Source organism: Pogoniulus pusillus, chromosome 1 (assembly GCF_015220805.1).
Source record: "Pogoniulus pusillus isolate bPogPus1 chromosome 1, bPogPus1.pri, whole genome shotgun sequence".
NCBI classification, from domain to species: domain Eukaryota; kingdom Metazoa; phylum Chordata; class Aves; order Piciformes; family Lybiidae; genus Pogoniulus; species Pogoniulus pusillus.
In genome coordinates this window covers 40,008,990-40,027,635 of record NC_087264.1, presented here as the reverse complement: position 1 = coordinate 40,027,635, position 18,646 = coordinate 40,008,990, and the positions used below count along the sequence as shown (strand labels likewise).

General features: G+C 48.1%; 1 protein-coding gene across 3 annotated transcripts; it reads left to right on the top strand.

Annotated features, from left to right (window-relative positions):
* The first annotated feature begins 10,068 nt into the window (after positions 1-10,068).
* On the top strand, positions 10,069-15,821 carry FOXA1 (forkhead box A1). 3 transcript variants are annotated; one of them, XM_064149114.1, is made up of 2 exons: positions 10,069-10,511; positions 12,933-15,821. In XM_064149114.1, the coding sequence occupies exons 1-2, from the start codon at positions 10,440-10,442 to the stop codon at positions 14,193-14,195; spliced, it is 1,335 nt and encodes a 444-aa protein (XP_064005184.1). In that variant the 5' UTR covers positions 10,069-10,439; the 3' UTR covers positions 14,196-15,821. The 3 variants fall into 3 exon arrangements, with proteins under 3 accessions (XP_064005184.1, XP_064005192.1, XP_064005202.1); XM_064149122.1 differs by having other exon boundaries at positions 10,070-10,181; XM_064149132.1 differs by lacking the exon at positions 10,069-10,511 and adding an exon at positions 12,669-12,743.
* The last annotated feature ends 2,825 nt before the right edge of the window (positions 15,822-18,646 follow it).

Sequence of the window (18,646 nt, the reverse complement as noted above, 5' to 3'; positions counted from 1 at the left end):
TCTATTGCCTCATTGAAGATGAATCCTATTAGCAGTTTAATGTCATTGTAAGCCCAGAGAACATATTCATTTCAAACTAGTTAAACAGTAAGTAAAGCCTCAAGAATTTCATTTACCTAGAACAGTTCCTCTCTGCAGGAATCACAGTGGGATGTGGAAGAAAAGGCCCTACATGCGAAGAGGTATTTGCATCAGAAAGTTCCAGCAAGAAGCTAATGAATGGCAAGAAGGATTTGTATCAAAAAAATCTTAGGAAGAAGGAAAAGTGCTTAGAATTGTGTTTTCCCATCGAATAACAGTTGTGGTAAAATGGAAAATGAGTATCTTGTATTGTCTTACTGCATCTGTCTGTCTGTCAGTCCTGCTTGCAGTAGACCAAAGGCTGTATGCTGCTGAGTGTAGTTAGGTTGCAAGAAAGATTCGAGCCTTTGTTCATCATTTTTTTCCTGGTTTACAGCATTTAGATTCTAGATCTTGTAAGCAAAGGGAGTAAGCACCCAAGGGAGGCTGATGTCAGGTTAAATCCCAAATGCTCTATTCTTAACCTGCTAAGCCATACACATTGCTTAGCAGTCATTCCAGGACCAAGTGCTGCCAATATATCCTCTAGATCCTCAGCTTGAGCTCCAGAGATAACAGCTGCAGGGATTCTTGCCTCTGATACACAGGAAAACAGGTAAAGCTTTTTGCCCTTTTCCCAAGTCTTTTTAGTATGTGCTCCTCTCTCTTAATAATCACACTGATGCTTGAAGGCTGAAGGTGGGGGTTTTATCATTAAGTTTGTAGGTAAACAAGTTAAACTCTATCTGCATAGCTTGCAAAGTTCCAAATGTTATCAGTAGATTAATCACTATACTTATCAAATGGATCTAGATTTGGACAACAATACGCAACTTCAGTTCCCAGGTGCACATTATTGGGTTTTTCAATAGGCCTCACCAGATCACTAAGCTTTCTAATGTCACATAAATTGCATCATCTAAGTTATTAGTCTTTTTATGTTGCAAGGAAGGGTCTTTTCTTTTTAGGAAGAAAAGTGAACACCAAGAAATTGTTCATTTAGTTGTAGAAAATAGAAAAAAAACTTATTTTGTCATAAGTTACTCAGTCCACACCATGTAACAAGTTCCAGCCCCAGTGCACATCCTTGCCATGATCCAAATTCATGCTCGAATGAAACTGAGGTACCCATTGCTCCACATGGGCTGTGGAAGGAAACTGAAGCACATCAGGAGGAATTAATGATGATTCCAATAGGAAAATAAGAGCATCACTTCTTTGCTAGTTCTTCTGTGCCTTACATCTAGCTTGTTGCTAGATGCTATGCCTCACCTTGATATCCTTTTCCAGCTGGTTGTGAAACTCTTCAAATTAAATTGTTCACAGCCCACATAGCCCCTCTGAAGGATACTGCACTGCTTTGGTGCACTACAGAGAAAGCCCTAGCCTAATCTGCCTCAAAATGGGAGTACACTTGCTCAAAACTATTCACCAATGCAATAGTTCCAGCAAGGGTAACAGCATATTTACAAATACAGTTTCACCATGATGCCCAAGTAGCATTATCCCATTTTAGAGACCAGAATCTAGAGTAAAGGGAGTGATGAATGACTTTCCAATGCCCCCTGGTAGAACCAGCTGTAGATTCATAACTGAGTCTGTGTTTCTGACTGATAGTAAACAGGAAATCAGAGGTATGTATCCTCAGGCTACATGCTATTGTTTGCTCTTTGTATCAACATTTTTATTTAATTATTTCTACCATGCATACATATAAAATGGCCATAAATCTTCAGAGAAAATCAAGTAATTGTAAGCTAAAATACTGAACTATGAATTATGATCATTGGGAATGTAGCACACAAACTACTCTCACAATTACACCACGAGGACAGGAACATGTAGCGGAAAAGTGGAGTAAACAGGGGGGAGGGGGGCAAAATAATCTCATAAATCACAAAGTGCCAATATTGAAAAGCTTTTTGGTTAGTTGCAAGGGTTTGACCCAGCTGAGCTGAAGGAAATACTTTTTTTTTCCAATGATCAATCTGTATTGAATCCCTTGTGCAGGAAGCAGCCATAGAAAGGTTTTGTGGAATTAGTGTTATAAATCACACATTAAATCCCTTTGTGAGTGTTGAAAGCATTGCCATTGTTCTAATCCTATATCCTATCTTTGATCCATAACAAATATGCACACCCAGCTCTACTAATCTCTATTTTGATTGTGAGATATCTGTGTTTGCCAGCACTATGCCAGCAGAAATAGTTAAAATTTTTCTTCCTCCAGTCATTTTGGGCTTTGGATTTTTTTTTCTCTCTATCTTGTTTGAAACACATTAGTTAAATAATGACACTTCCTTTATATTTTTTTTTAAATTTAAAACCATGTTTATAATCATTACAATGAGAAAAAACATTTGGTCAGTTGAGATGATCATGAATCCCACTTTTGTTTTTTAGTATGACATGACTGTAATATATCCAGATGCATGTCATTGTGTTACACAGCTCAAGAGAATTTACTTGAGTTACTTTTAGAAGTCCATCACAACATAGCCTTTATTATAGGCACAAGGTCAGAGACACTCCTGGCTTTGAAGAAGGTTGTAAGCAATAAACAGAGAAATTACAGCTAAACACCTGCTGAAGTCTTTGCTCAGCTCAGCCCTTTACTTGCTTTAGTTTTAAAAATTGATCATATTATCTCTGTTGTCTTTCAGTTAATACATTAGGTTTTCCAGTCAGCTGTTCTAGTCCAGCTCTTCTGTTCTCTTAGGACAACAGCATGGATGTGGAGATATATATATATATATATATGTAGTTATATATGTGTGTCTGTAGGTCTCGTAGGTTTTGCAGCAAAAGACTCAGTGTTAGGGGACACACAAATCTCATTTAATCACAAGAAAAATCTTCACATCTAATCTGTTTCTTTAGAAAAAGGAAATGCCCTGCAAAGAATGAGGATGGATGTCTGCAGAGGCTGAAGTTCCAATTAGCTCTAAGAGTAATGTTAAAAAAAGATTTAAAGGATTTCTGACACAGCATGGATTGTGATTCTTGATACTGATCCTGAAAGGGGGAAAAGGATTGTTTGTTCAGTGACTAATATGAAAGCCATATGATCCATCTATGAAATTGTTGGGATGGAAGAGAAGATCTCTCTCTTTTGCAGGAACTGAAGGAAATGTCAGGTGTCAGATTCCCTCCAAATCATCCCACCTTAAGTTAGTGCCTGAAAAGGAATAAACCCAAAACCACATGCACTGCAGAAATGCATTGGTAGGTATAGGCTGGATGTTAGGAGGAAGTTCTTCACAGAGAAAGTGATTTCCCATTGGAATGGGCTGCCCAGGGAGGTGGTTGAGGCACCGTCCCTGGAGGTCTTCAAGAAGAGACTGGATACGGCACTCGGTGCCATGGTCTAGTTGACTGGATAAGGCTGGGTGCTAGGTTGGACTGGATGATCTTGGAGGTCTCTTCCAACCTGATTGATTCTATGATTCTATGACTTGGTGGCTTGGGAGGGAAGGAATAAAATAAATCTGATTCTTCCTTGTCTGACCAGTAGTTAGTTACACAGAGAACTGAGCAAAAGTGACCATAGAAGGGAAGATGCATGGTGAGCTAGGTGACCTTCCTGATGTCATTCCTTTACATTTGCTCTGCAGGGAGATTCACCCTTGAAGTGTGTGAAGCTCAGGCCATTTGCTGGGAGGACCAAGCACTCTCCAAAGCTGCCCTCGAGGAGTCCTAAAATGTTATCAAACCCAGAACTTCCTCTACTTTACCACAGATGATAGTTGACTATGCTGTTTTGTGGATCTTGCTTATGATTTTAGGGTGTTATCATTGCTATACATGCTCTTGCATTTTAATGTAAAACTACAGAACATGCTACACAGGGCCTCCAGACATCCTTTTCCAGGGCAAACATCATTTGTGCTATGCATGAGTTAATGCAAGTTCTCTAATGGAGTAAATGGCCAAAGTGTTCCTTTATGTGAGTGACCATGCTGCCACACATCCCACAGTTGCTGGGTGTCCATGTTAATACAGCTCAAGAAAATGTAAAGTTAATTCATCTTGAATAAATTTATGCTCTAAGAACTGCAAGCTGGGTAAAGCTGTGGAACTGCTCCCTGGAGAAGAGTTTAAATAAGACAGACTTGATTTTGTACATTTGGTTCTTCAAAGCCAAAGCCAGACACAAAAGCTATTGATGATGGATACTGGTCTTCCTCCATGTATTGCCATAAAACTGCTGTGGAAATAAACAAAATTAAATGAATACTTCTTTGCAGGTAAAGGAGTGTACAGCAAACAGTTTGAAAATACAGTTCTATGCAATGAAAGGAAGGTAGCATTCCTCCACTCCCCATCACCTACAATCCAAGTTACCAAAGTAAGTCCATCTTCTCTGTACAAAGGTCAATTTGCAGAGGAACTGGAGTATTATATTGGCATGAATATTACAAACAGCTGATCAGCTTTGCATCTTTCATCCAGTACACCAATATTTGGTTTACAGCAGTAAAACAGATGTTCTCACAAAGAACTCACTTCATGTTTTGGAGAAGCAAGTCTCATGCAGAGTGGAAATACCTTCTATTCAACCAGCAGATATCAGTGGGGTGGGAGTGAAGGGTGTGGAATGGCAAACTTTGTTCTGTGCTTCACTTGGACAACTTTAACAAAGAAATAATTCTAGCATTCATGCAAAAATGTCTCTCCTGCCAAGCTTTGCTTCTTGTATGTATTCACATGCACTCATTGCACTCACTGTTTCAGTGTGTTTCCATGCTTCCTTATATCTGTATTGCAAAAATCCTGCATATGTGCTGAAATACTGTTCTTGCAGTTTAGGTGAGGTTCTACAATGTGGGTGCCGTTAGTGCGCATAACTGAATTTCCTTCTCCTCTACTGCTGTTTCTTCCATGGCATATTACTGCAGTCAAAACAAGCCACAGAGAACTTACAAAATCTGACTAATTGTATAACAATTGGCACTGTGATTGAAATAAACAACCAAAGCTGCTCCATTTACGTTTCAGTAAATCACGATATAAATAAAACACGGAATAATTTAAACAAATACCTGTATTGCTACTCTTGAGTCAGATGAGAAACATCAAATTAATCTATTTTTACATAAAGCAAGTAAAACACACTTGGCCAATCACACACGGCAATGTGGGCATCCTGCCAACTGGAGCTCTACAAGCGGCAGACACACGACCTAGTCCTACCAACAAAAAATAAAGTGATTGTATGCGGTGGATCAGGATGTAACTACTTGAGAACTGTTTTGTTACATTAGATTAGAAATAAACAAGAAAGCAGAGGCTTCTTTAGACTAATCTCTTTGATCATCGCATATTAACCTGTTTCTCATTTTTCTTTATTTAGGCATCTTTCTCCTTTCACTGATCTGATACGTGAGTATTTCCGAGGGGGAGGTATTATTTTGTACATCAGGAGTGTCATGCTAAAGGATGCCTAGAAGGAAGAAATGTAATTAATTTCAATGAAATTTAAGAAAAACAAAAGAATACATTTTAATAAAATAAAATTAATTTAAATAAAATAAAATAAAATAGGACCTAGCAACGGAAAGCTGCTACTGCAACAAGCTACACCATGTCTCTGGCGCCTGGTACAGCGCCCGTGACAGTCGGTGGCAGCCTGAGTGTGACCCGAGAGAGCCCAGCAGCTCCCAGGAGAGCTGCCCGGCGCTCGAGGGCGCGGGCCCGGCAGGTCCGAGCCCCCGGAGGGGCAGCCCTCTCCGCTCTGCTGCAGGCAACAGGACGGCACTACCAAAGGGTCCTGCCGCGTCGCAGCCTTTTGCGCTCGGCGGCAGCTGAAATGGAAGAAAACTGCGTCGGAGAAGCAGGCAGCGGGAAGGCAGGCACCGGTGGATGCTTCCCCAGCCTTCCCTACCGGGAACGGCGCAACAGAAGGACACGTCCAGGCTACAGTCCTGGGGAGGAGGAGGTGCAAGAAAGAAGAGTGGGTGCTCACTCTCACCTCGGGTCGGTAGGGAAAAGGCAGTCTCTTGGTCACTACGGACGGAGATGTCTAGAAAAGTTCACGCAGCAAAGGCAGTGCTGACCCCATGCGGTGCCCTCACCTGCCCTAGAGCTGCTGTCCAGCGAAGGGGAAGGTAAATGCCGTCTTACCGCATCGCACCGGCTACCGAACGCCAGGGACGAGGAGTGCGGGAGCGGCAGCTTCACCGAGGGGTGCTGGTGGAAGCGGGGGTCTCTGCTGGCTCTTCTCACATCGGCAGGAGCACAGACCCAAAGGAGCTCTGCCTGTGTGGGAGGTGGAAGGGAAACAAACACCCCCCCGGCTCAGCAGGCTCCTCGACAGGGTCCTTGCAGAGGGAGAAGTGCTTCTGGCCTTCACTGACCCCTGTTCCCGGAGAGCCGCGGGGCCGCCCGGGCTCCCACTCGGTCCAAAGGAGCCTGCTCCGGGCAGGAGCACTTTCCCACTAAATTACTGCTTGTCCTTTAGGTATGGGAGGATTTCGGGTTGGAAACAAATAAGAAGACGGATTTCCCACCCTCAACAGAGGTGAATAAGTAAGTACAAGGAAAGGGTGGGAGAGGGTGGGGGGCTCCACGGCGTGAGCCAGCCTAGAAGCCCTCTGCAGTAGGCAGATCCGATGTAAATAAAAGCAAGCTGCACAGTGAGAAGCAGGGAAAGCATCGTGACGAGCAGATAACGTGGCAGCTCCTCCACAAGCTAGGTATCTGCCTCCTACAAGCACTGTCGAGAGACTCCCGAACATGAGACGATGGGGGTTGGGTAAAATAAGACCTTACAAGTTAAACCGAAGGGGTAGCCGGCAGGCATTGCCCCTGCCAAGAAAAAAAGTGGCTCTTAGGCTGGAGTGAACTGAACAATGTTCCACAACTACAATTAGAGAACCTATTGACTCCCACGACCGTCCGCCCTACGCGTGGAACAGTACCTGCGGGCGGCGCTCCCGAGCGGTGCTGAGCAAGGTGTGCAGGCGGGATCCCGGGATGCGGCGGCTCTCGCCTGGGCAGCGCCCCGCCAGTGCCTGCCGTACGGTGAGAGGACCTTTTCCATGGGAGAGACCCTTTGGCCAGGCCTGGCAGCAGGGCCCCCAAAGCGATACGCTTCCCAAAAAGCAGCCGCTTTCACAATGGTCTTTCTGGGGCTTAGCCCTCGGTGCCCTCGCTGGTAATACGGGCTCCCACGCACGTCGTCCTCTCTCTCCACACACACAAACCTCCCACACACACTTTCCTCTTTCAGCTCAGTTATATTTGCCTTCTTGGAAGCGCACACTGATGGAGATGGGAGCGGAGACCCTGCTACCATTTAAAAGGGGGAAATACAGCTGGCCTCAGGCTGCACTTTTCTCCAGCCTGCACAAACAACTCCCCTTGGGGAAAATCAAACCAGACAGACAAATTTAAAAAATAAAATAAAATAAATCCAACACCCCAAGTGTAAGCTCTATAGAAACCAGGTCAAGGCTACTGTCCTGAAGCCTAAAAAACTCATAAGCAGCTCAGCACATCTGAAGAACTCCTGGCTGCTATCATCTGTCTTCCATCTTTGGAGAAACCTTCCCACTGAACCTGCTGCAAAGGGTACGGACAAACTGAGCGGGCCTTTCAGAGCATCCCACAAAGAGTTTCGTAGAGTCTCAAGTACAGGGCAAGGTCAACTACCGAAAACACTCAAGAAAGGTTTCTCTCCAACACAGCAACCTGACCCAAGGGGAATTTCCAGCGGCAGCTGACTCTGCCGCGGGCTTCCTGATTTGTGCACCAAGACGAAAGGCGCTCCCAGATTACTGACAGGAGCCCGTCTGTGATCTCACCTTTGGGAGAAACTTTAGAGAAAGCTGAGCCCGAGCCTCAGCCGGACAACAGGAGGCGCTGCGACTTTGCACAAATCCCGGCCCGGCGCGGCCGGCAGGCATCCCTGCGGGGGCGTCCCGAGGGGCCAGTCGGCTCAGAGAGCCGTTTCGACGAGTACCATGTCCGCTCCTCTCGGCGGAACGCCTCCGCGGTTTGCAGCAGCCTTTGAGGAGCGTGACCGGCTTCGTGCCTGCTCTTTAATCCACGTAAGAACTGAGCCCTGTGGTGGGATGCCCGGCGACCCGGAGGGTATTACTCCAGCAGTGCTGGACTCTGGCAAGAGGAGAAGCACCGCCCAGAGGTCGAGGGAGGTGCAACCAGCGGGGTCGCTGAGGCCACTGCACCCCTCCTAGCCTCGCCGCAGCTGTACTTTGACGAGGGGGTGGGGAAGCTGGGGGCGGGGGGAAGCCTCACAGACCTCAGGTACTGAAATGAACAAGCCATCACAGAAAGGTCTCTATTTTCATCCTTACAGATCATTCCCACTAGTGAAAGGGGGAGGTGCGTACATAAACATGGCTATTTTAATGTATCTTAGATTTTCCACTGGATTTTGTTTCAGTTTCCATGGATGTAGTTTGACCATTTGAGAAAGTAGGTTTTAATCCAGTGCTTTTATCTATTTTATTTTCTTCAAGACACATTTTCATCCCTTGTTCTCATCTGCTGATTCCAGAGTTTTGTTTGTTTCGAGGATTTGACTTAATTCTGTTGCCAGATTTAAAGAAAGAAGGATGAGGAGGGAAAGAACAAAGAAAGGAATAACAGAAAACGCATTTAGAGGGCAAGTTAAAACATATTTGTCAAGGCGGAGATACACTGTATCCCGTCATTTGAATCCTGAGTCGCTATACAAGAAACTTTAAAATCGTATTTGTGAGGGGGACGTTTTCGCAGATCACTCGAGAACAAATCAGCGTGAAAGCAGTTTTGATCCTGCTGGATGGTAAAAATGCCAGGCAGACACTCAGACCCAGATGCGTGTTTCCTTTTGTACAGTACGATATGCAAGTTTTCTTCCAAATTCCCAAGAAACTTTATTTCTCCTTCAAATTCCCATGGCCCGGAAATTTGTTTTGGTTTGGGGGTTGCTTTAATCGGTAGGTAGATGGTGGGGGATTTATTTTGTCTGAGTTTTATTATGAGGTGATAATAGTTGTAGTGACTAGATAGGAGCTAACTTATAAAGATGGGGCAGGATAATCTATGGTCTTAATGTAAGCTCGAAGAGCCAGACAGAGTAGCAGCAGAAACAGAAAATGTTCGATCCCTCTGCGAAAGAGGAGAGATTCCCCTCACAATAATAAAAAACGTCAAACGTCAATTTGTTTCATCGTCGTTGTCCGTTGTTACCTTTTACCAGCCTGTGTAGATTCCTCCTCCCCTGTTCTTTGCGAGAAATCAGGATAACAAGAAGTTGGCAATGAGATACCCGCTACTTACAGTTGCTGCTCTTGACTGCCTGACACGAGAGAAAGCTTCCAAAGGAGCCTTCTGGGCTGGAGGCTTTCCTCGGTAAAGATATAAATTGGTTCCAGTGACTCACCTGATGTTTGCCAAGTGGAGGTAAATATCGGTGGATCCGCATTCAAGCTCTGTCCGCATTTATTGGGTGCCTGTAGTGTTATGTCTCAGCGTGGTGACTCACATGGTCTCAGCATAAGGCACCAGAAAAGAAGTATCATCATCACCATCTACATAGGACGGCAGCCCCTTTTGGGGGGGCTTTGGGGAGCGCGGAGCCGAGCCCTAATCCAGCACCCCGAGGGCGCTGGAAGTAGGGGGCACCGCGGAGGTACCAGTGCCATAACCAGCCTTGAATAGAGGGGCGGGAGAAGAGGGGGAGCCTGTGGACTTGAGACTTTGAGGCACGTCTCGGCCATCAAGTTAAAGTAGCATCTAGTAGACTTTAGTAAATATTGCCTCTAATCTCAGGGGTTTAAGGCTAGATGGCCTTTTGCATTCTCTTCAAGGAGGGGGAGGGGTCTGCCCTGCCTGTATCTACCTCATTTAATTTTCACCGATCCCACATAGTATTTGTCCATCTGAAATGGTGGGTGTCTTTCCCCCCCACTTTTTTCCTACTCTCTCCCCCTCTTCTACCTCTGTCTCTCCTTTCCCCACAAGCTTAAACCAATTACGCCGCTTTGCAAATAAAGTGCCGCCCCGGGGGGAGTTACAGGCGAGGGGAACTGCCTTGTTTGCAGGTGCATCTCCGGCTTTGTAGGTGCTAACGCCTTTGTGCGACGGACAAATGGGGAGAGGAGGAGGAGGAGGTGGGTACTTCTGCGACGTAAGATCCACATCAGCTCAACTCCACTCACATCCCAGCCGGCACTTCCTCACTTTCTCAACTGTCTCGCCCCACACCGCGCCCTGCCTCGGTTTTGGCTGGTTATAGAGGAGAATTCAGTACCCCCCGCCCCTCCCGAAAGCTGGCTTCCTGCTAGGTCGGGCTTTCGGACTCTTTTCCTGCTGCCCGTCGCTCGCTTGCAGGAGGGCTGGATGGTTACACCGGGCAGGTTAGCTCCATAATGTTAGGGACTGTGAAAATGGAAGGGCATGAAACCAGCGACTGGAACAGCTACTACGCTGACGCTCAGGAGGTGAGTAAATCCCAGGGTCTGGCTCCGCTGCTGCCCCTCTGCAAAGAGAAGGGGGGAGGGGGGCCGAGGGGAGGGCTGGGGGTCTGGAAGGGGACAGCAATCGGAGGAATCGGTTTGCGCTCCTGATCCTGGAAGTGCAAATGTGCCTCCCCCCTCCCACTGGCGCTGAAGCTGGCCAGGCTTTCCCGAGGAAAACACGGCTTCCGAGGGCCCCAGGAGGTGTCTGGGGCGGCTGTGGGCCCACTTGGGGGCCCGGGGGGAACCCTTGATCTCATCTAGAAGGTGTAATCTCCGCTTGCGGCGCGCACAAAAGCGCTCCGTAAACTCCTGGCTTGGGGCAGAAGATTCGCCGCGCTGTGGGCCCCCGGCTCTTTCCCAACAGATGGCAGGGACACACTCAGCCGGCCGCAAGCGTATCCCGGGGCATGGGTAGAGCCTGCTTCGGGCTTGGCGGAGCCTCCAGCCTCTCTGCCGCCGGAGACCTCACCTGTTAAAGCCAGGAGAAATGAAAGAAGCGGGGGGGGAACGGTCATTTGTTCGTACTTTGCAAGAGGGGCCACCGGCAGCGTGCGGCGCTGCCTCGGGCCGGCGGGCGGCGCTGCCGAGAGCCGCCTTGGGAGCCTACCACGGAGAGGGGCCCGGTCCCGCCGCCCCGGCCCTAGCCCCACCATCCAGCCCCGCCGCCCCAGACTCGCATTCCGGCCTGGCCCGCGGCACCTCGGGAGGCGCTTCCGCTCCTCACGACTGTTTGGCAACACAGTGGCAAAGAATGGGGGGGAGCCTGCCCAAGCACCAGCAACTACGGCAGAGGAGTGGGCCACGGAAGCTGCCGGATCCCTCCTCGCGGTGCTGGTCGGCCCTGCGAGGGTCTGAGCTTCGCACCGTGCTGCTGCGGCTCTGCGGAGTCCCTGGGAGAAGCTGACGCCTGGCAGCCCCGCCAGCAGCCCCTCGGATTGCCGCCCTGGAAGGAGCCGTTTTAAGGAAGTGTGGCAGCAAGGCAGGCATCTAGGTGTGCGCACCCGGGCATTGCATCAGCACACCCGGACACACGGCTCCACAGTCCCCACGCCTCGTTCGTGCACCCTGGAGCTGGCACATAGCACCCATAGGGCCACGCGCGCACTGGCAGATACGTGTCACCCTGCTGGCATCTTATTTATCAGAGGAAACTCGGCAAAGGGCAAATAAGGGTCATCCCAATTATGTGCCGTTTCCAAACTTATTTATCTTCGTCGTGGTCATTATCCACAAACATAAAGTTAAGCTACCTTCGCTTTTGCTATTTTTAAATCTCAGTATTTTCTCCTCATATTTAATTTGAATCATTGCATGGATGCAAGGTGGAAAATCCATCCGCGTTCTGCCATTTATCTCAATTATTACGATATTCTAAATTAAAAGCACATTATAAATTCGTGGCATTCGTAGTGAACAGTAATGAATTGTATACATTTAATCGTCTGCTAAATCTTCTTTTCCTGGCATTATTGCTTTTTTTTTTTTTTTTTCGAGGTGAACTGGGAACATTTTTCTCCGTGCTATTAAATCAGATGTGGTACTGGAAAGCTCATTTTCTGACTCTCTGCTTCTGTCTTTTTTAAGAGTTGTTACGTGGTAGGATGCTACATTTTTTGCACGTCAGGCAGGGCAAGTACAGGATTTTTGTATTTTGGAAAAGTTGCTTTGGGTTGTGGGTTTGGTTTTGGTTTGGGGTTTGTTTTTTTGTTTGGTTTGATTTTTTTGTTTCTTTTTTTGGTTTGGTTGTTTTTTTAACTTTGAAGAGTGACTCAATAGAAAATACAGCCAAAAGGGCGAAGCTTTCAAAAGATAAAATACATATGTCCTCCAAACTCGCTCAAGAATATAAATTTAAATCCGTGTAGAGTGGGAGACACGCATGAGATTATTGTAAGAAGGTGCAGGTAGTCAAGTTTCTCCTTGGCACAGACTATACACCAACAAAGTGCAGTAACCTCGTGAGTTTAAGTACTTATCTAGCGAGACAGGACACAGAATCATCAAAACTCTGGGAATACTCAGGAAGAAAGCTTCCTTCCGGGGCAGATAAAGCCAACAGCTCGGCTGTGCGGGGGTGCGGCGCTGCTCCGGGAAGGCCGTCGGTCCGTGCGCCCCGGCGATCTTGCTGCAACTCGCAAGAGCCGCGGCACGCCGGTAAAACGGCAGCGCATCAGGACCGCACACCCCCCACACTCTGTGTCCGTTTATTAACAGGTACATATATTAATTAGACCTTCAGCGGCCTTTCCGTGCGGCTTTTGGAAAGAGCTCTTCCCTGTGCTGGGGCAGCAGGACGCTTGCACGGCTGGCTGGGCAGGGCGGGCAGGACAGTAGAATCCGGGCTCGATGGAGTCCTGCCCACCCCTCTCTACCCACTAACCTCTCTTCGTCTCGCTGCCCTAGGCCTATTCCTCGGTGCCCGTGAGCAACATGAACTCGGGGCTGGGCTCCATGAACACCATGAACACCTACATGACCATGAACACCATGACGACGAGCGGCAACATGACCTCCAACTCCTTCAACATGTCCTACGCCAACACGGGGCTGGGAGCCGGGCTGAGCCCTGGAGCCGTGGCCGGCATGCCGGCGGGCTCGGCGGGGCCAGTGAACGGAATGCCTGCCGGCGTGGCCGCCATGGGCACGGCGCTGAGCCCCGGCGGCATCAACGCCATGTCTGCCCAGCCGGCTCCAATGAACGGACTGAGCCCCTATGGCGGCATGAACCCCTGCATGAGCCCCATGGCCTACACCCAGTCCAACCTCGGTAGGACGCGGGACGCCAAGACGTTCAAACGGAGCTATCCCCATGCCAAGCCGCCTTACTCCTACATCTCCCTCATCACCATGGCCATCCAGCAGGCACCCAGCAAGATGCTGACGCTGAGCGAGATCTACCAGTGGATCATGGATCTTTTCCCCTACTACCGACAGAACCAGCAACGCTGGCAAAACAGCATTCGCCATTCACTCTCCTTCAACGACTGCTTCGTCAAAGTGGCCCGGTCCCCCGACAAGCCCGGTAAGGGCTCCTACTGGACCCTGCATCCCGACTCCGGCAACATGTTCGAAAACGGCTGCTACCTCCGTCGGCAAAAGCGTTTCAAATGCGAGAAGCCGGCAAACAGCAAAGCCCCTCAGGAGGGTAGGAAAGATCAGGCCGGGGCCTCCAGTTCCAGCTCCAACTCTCCCCTGCACAGAGGCCACAATAAACCCTCTCAGCTGGACACAGCCACATCCCTCTCCAGCTCCAACCCATCCACCAGCCCTCAGTCTATGGACCACAACGGATCGAGCACCGAGCTAAAGACCTCGGCCTCGGCCCCTTCCTCCACCATCACCTCCGTCCCCACCTTGGCCTCTGTCCCGCACCCCCCTCACTCCTTAGCCCACGAACCCCAGCTTCACCTCAAGGGCGATCCCCACTACTCCTTCAACCACCCTTTTTCCATCAACAACCTCATGTCCTCCTCGGAGCAACAGCACAAGCTGGACTTCAAAGCCTATGAGCAGGCGCTGCAATATTCCTCCTACGGGGCCAGCATACCCGGCGGGCTGCCCTTGGGCAGCACCTCTATGGCAGGCCGGAGCAGCATCGAGCCCTCAGCCCTAGAGCCCTCCTACTACCAAGGTGTGTATTCCAGACCCGTGCTAAACACCTCCTAGCTCTGCAACCCCCTCCGTAGGGGGCAAATCCTTTTCCCCTCTACCCCCGACTCCTATTTCCTGGTTTCCCTCTCCCCTTTTCCTGCGACAAACCGCAGGCTACGTGGAAAGGACTGTTACTTTTCATTTGTCTCGCAAAGCGTTGTGTGTTGTTATGATCCAACACAACCTCCTGCAAAGCCGGCTGCGTCCCGCTTGTACATATTTCCTCCCAGCCCTGCTGCCCAGCCCCTCGCCCCAGAGATCCCTCTTAGCCTCCGCAGGGTGTTACTAAACAGAAGAAAAAAAATGTTGAGCTTGTAAACTACTTGTTTGTGCTTTCCGCCCTTTCGTCTCCCCGCCTTCTGTGCTCTATAATCTCATGTAAGTTTACAGGTATGTGGCAATACTTTAACAATACGGAGATGAAGAAGCGAGTAGACATTTAAGACTTTTTTTTTTTTTTTTAATTAAAAAGGCTTTGAAGGACAATACTGCTGTGAAGTAGCAAAACACTAAGAGAATCTCTAAGCAACAAGAGGACTATTTACTTTCTCAGATCATCCTTTTGATACTTGCAAAATAAACCTTCGGCTAGTACAACCCGCATACACCCAAATGCTGCGGGACGGATCCTGCACTCCCGAGGGGACCAGCTAGAGCTTTGGAGTGCAAGATGCGACCCTTATTTTTTTTTCCAAGTGTTACCTGTCTTGGGATGTAATATAAAGTTACAAGAGGTCACAGCCAGTTGGATTTTTTTTTCCTTCCCATCTGTTACTGAAGATTCTCGTTCATCAGGAACTCTCGTCAAACATGTGGATGACATGCTTATTTAATTTAAGTGTCTTCATTGTGTACCAGCTAGAACTGTGTATCTATAACAAGGTTATTTTCCCCTTCCGCCAGGAAACATTGACTATTACACCTACCCAAGGAAAGGAAGAGATGTCTGTCTCTTCTCCCCCTTTCCAACTTGTTTAATAAATTCCACCTCCATTTTTTTCCGTGGCCGTTTAATTATTGCCATCGATAGCTTGTTTCATCCAGTGTTAATGCACTTTCCACAGTTTTACACGGTGTTAGCATAGCCAGACGGGTTTTATTATTATTCCTGTTCGCTGTCTCAATGTTCTTAATTTATTGCATGGTTTATATTTTTTTTTTCTTTCTTTACAGCTGGAAATTGCTTTAAATGACAGTTAAAAAAAATAATTACACGTGAATTTAAGAAATTTTGTTAATTTTATAAATGTGATTGTAATTGAAAAATATTTTGATTTAAAACGATAACTGAAATTTTAATGCGTGAAGTATGTTTTTGATCATTTGCAGTTAAGGACTTTAAATAAATCAAACGTTAACAATGGAATATTTCTGTTAATTTCTTTCAAAATTTCTGAGGCCGACTACAGACCTTGGAGCCAGGTACCAGAAAAGCAAATGTAGGGATAAAGCGTGGAAGTGAAGACGAAGGATTTGTGCGGCCAGACTTATGCGGCGTGAAGGAAGGGTGTTTGTCGGGTGCTCCGATGCCACTGGCGTTTTGCAGATGTGGATGTGAGGGTGCCTTTTATTCTTATAACTCGCGGTGCCAAAGTACTGTAAGAGAAGGAGGGAAGTCTCTAGCGCTGGGCCCAGCTCCCGGCCCAGCTCCCAGCCCAACTCCCACTTTTTAGCCTTGGCTCTGATCGACCCCAGTGATAAAGAGCAGACGCGCTGGCGAGCGCTGGTCCCCAGCAAGCGGCATAGTAAGAGGTGGAGGAGTTGCATATGTGTGCTAAACGCGAAGAGATTTCACTGTGCTTAGCCCCTTTCGTGCACGGCCGCCAGATAAAATAACTATGTAATTCTCATAATTATCACATAATTGCCCCCCATGGTTTAGTGACAGCGACGGCAAAGTAAGTGTAAGAGTCGATTTAGAAAAGAAACGGCAAGCCAGCGCCCCAGAAATATCACCAAATTAATCCAGTAGTGTTATCCTGCGGAAGAAAAAAAAAAGGGGGGGGGGGAGGGGGCGGAGAGAAAAGGTACTGGCGAGCCCCTGTGCCGTGGCCTTTGCAGGTGTGTCCGGCTCGGCCCCTGCAGCCCAGCGGTATGGGGCCGCGATGTGGATACGGCGTTCCCGGCCAGGCAGAGCCGGCTGTGGCGTGGAGCTGTGCGACTGCGCTCGGCGTGCGAGTCTTCTAGCGGAAGGGAGCGAGGGTTTGTGCCCGGGGTGCCGGCTTTGTCCAGGTACCCCATGACCCCAAGTCTTTGCGGCCCCTTCGCTCTCTGATCTCCTGGACGGAAAATACCGACTGATCCCCCGCAGCCCGGGGCTGCTCGGCACCAGGTCCGGGCAGGTGGGTCCTATTAAAGTCCTGCTTCTTCTGCCAAAATTAGCTCAGTGAGAATCGAGACAGGATGAAGCCTGGACAGCAGGACTTCACTTGTCTCCACAGCCTAGTCTATAGACAATATGCCATTGCAGAGTGGAAACATTGATTTAATGCCTTGGGCTTGTACACAGAAAATATCAATCGACCGACAGCGATAAGGCAGCAGGTTTCACATATCAGCTGAGGAGCACAGACTGTGTGTAATGGAAATATTCGGGGCGTGGGTAATAAAAGGATTTAAACGGACCGACGCGACTCTCAACCTCTTATAGATAAGGAGCGGAGCCTGTCACAGATACATTCTGCATCAAGATTATACTCCTTCCCTTTCTTCTCGTAGGCAAGGGTGGCTAGGGTGGTCAATGATCCACTGACATAACAGACATGCAGTTCGTGTTAAAAATGAGGGTCCCCGACGCAGAGAGCATAACCTTCTGTGATCAGCGTAAGCCTTGGAAGTCACCAGAGTGGAGAGGAGTCCCCTGTTTTCTTTCCCTCTCCAAGCTGCTCTGCTGCGGCTTTAATCCTGTGCTCAAGAAGCCCCCAGCCACAGTGCAAAAAAATAAACTGGAAGTAGGCTCCAAAGGAAGAGGGTGCATCTCACATCCCACAATAGGTAGAGGAGGGTTTATGAGCATCTCCTTCCATCACGACCGATAGCCCATCGCCAAGAGGGAAGGAGCTGGCGGATGTGAGGGTTTTGCTTATGTCGGAGGCAAAGTGAGCCCCCGCCAGACTGCAGGCTCCGGTCACTGCCGCAGTTTATTGGAGAACTTTGCGTTTTCCTGCGCGGCGATTATCTTCTACCGGCCACGTGCGAGCGAGTGAAAACGGCTCATTTAACGTCGTTAAATACAAACGGGCAGTAATTCAGGGCGGTAGGGGATCTCTGTAAAACTTTATGCAGAGTTAGGGCGGTGAGGAGGTCCTCGGCCGGGGGCGGGATGGGGATGTTGGGCGCGTTTGCAGGGCGGGTCTGTGGGGAAAGGGGCCGTCGAGGCGGTGGGGGCCTGGGCAGGGGCAGCCCCCGGGCCGGGATACCGGAGCCTCAGTGGGTCCTGCCCTGGCACAGCAGGCTCTTCTCTGACGCGGGGTCTGGCACCTTTGCGGCTCCCGGCAGTGGGGAGCAGGATGAGGACCGCACCTGTGCCATCTTCTCGGAGCACCTGCGAACAGCACTTTCCTTCCGGAGAAGGGAAGAGTGGACGGAATAAGAAAATCTTCAGCCGCCCAAATCAAGGACTAGAAATGAAATCACGAGTACCTCCCGGGTTGTTTTCTGGGTGCGAAGGGACAACACTGACTTCCACATCGGCAAACAGTGGCAGGGTGAACATTTATAGAAAGGAATTATTTTAAATTATTTGAGACTGAAAGAGGAGCAAAAGTAATTCCCGGTCAGTTCCCCCCCCCCCCCCCCCGAAACATAGTCATGTCAATGAAATATAAGTGAATCGCAAAACAACGGAGCGAGAAAACACTTGTGCTGTTGGCATATCTTTTAAAAATGCTTTGAAATGTTGAGTAGATATTGAATACTCGAATGGTTACTGCTCCGTGAACACAAACCCGAAATAAATGAATTCTCTTGCTGTAACGTCAACAAGCCTTTAAAGGAGCAATTGACAGTTTTCATCTTACAGCGGTATTGTAGGTAAAGCGCTTCATTGAAATAACAACGTACCCTGTATTATTTCTTTTCTGCCATGATAAAACGGGATTTAGGCACATACATATAAATATATATATATAAAATCACTGTGGAAAAAATATTTAAAACCCAACGACTCAGTAAATGCATACTTTCAGTGCGCATTTTCGTGATCATTTAAACTCGTGAAGGAGCAAACAAACCTCATACAAACATGGGAAAGAAAGTTATCTCGCGAAGCGTATAGATGCATATAATGTATATATTAACATATATGTAATTAGTGTGTATTTGTTTCCAGGGGAGACAAATGGAAATATGCACAACCCACAATGACCAGGCGAAAAACACACCAAAATAGTGCACAGAGAGTTACTAGGGTACGGAATGTACACGTAAGTCCTCGAAGAACTCCCACGCTGCAATATTGTGTTAGG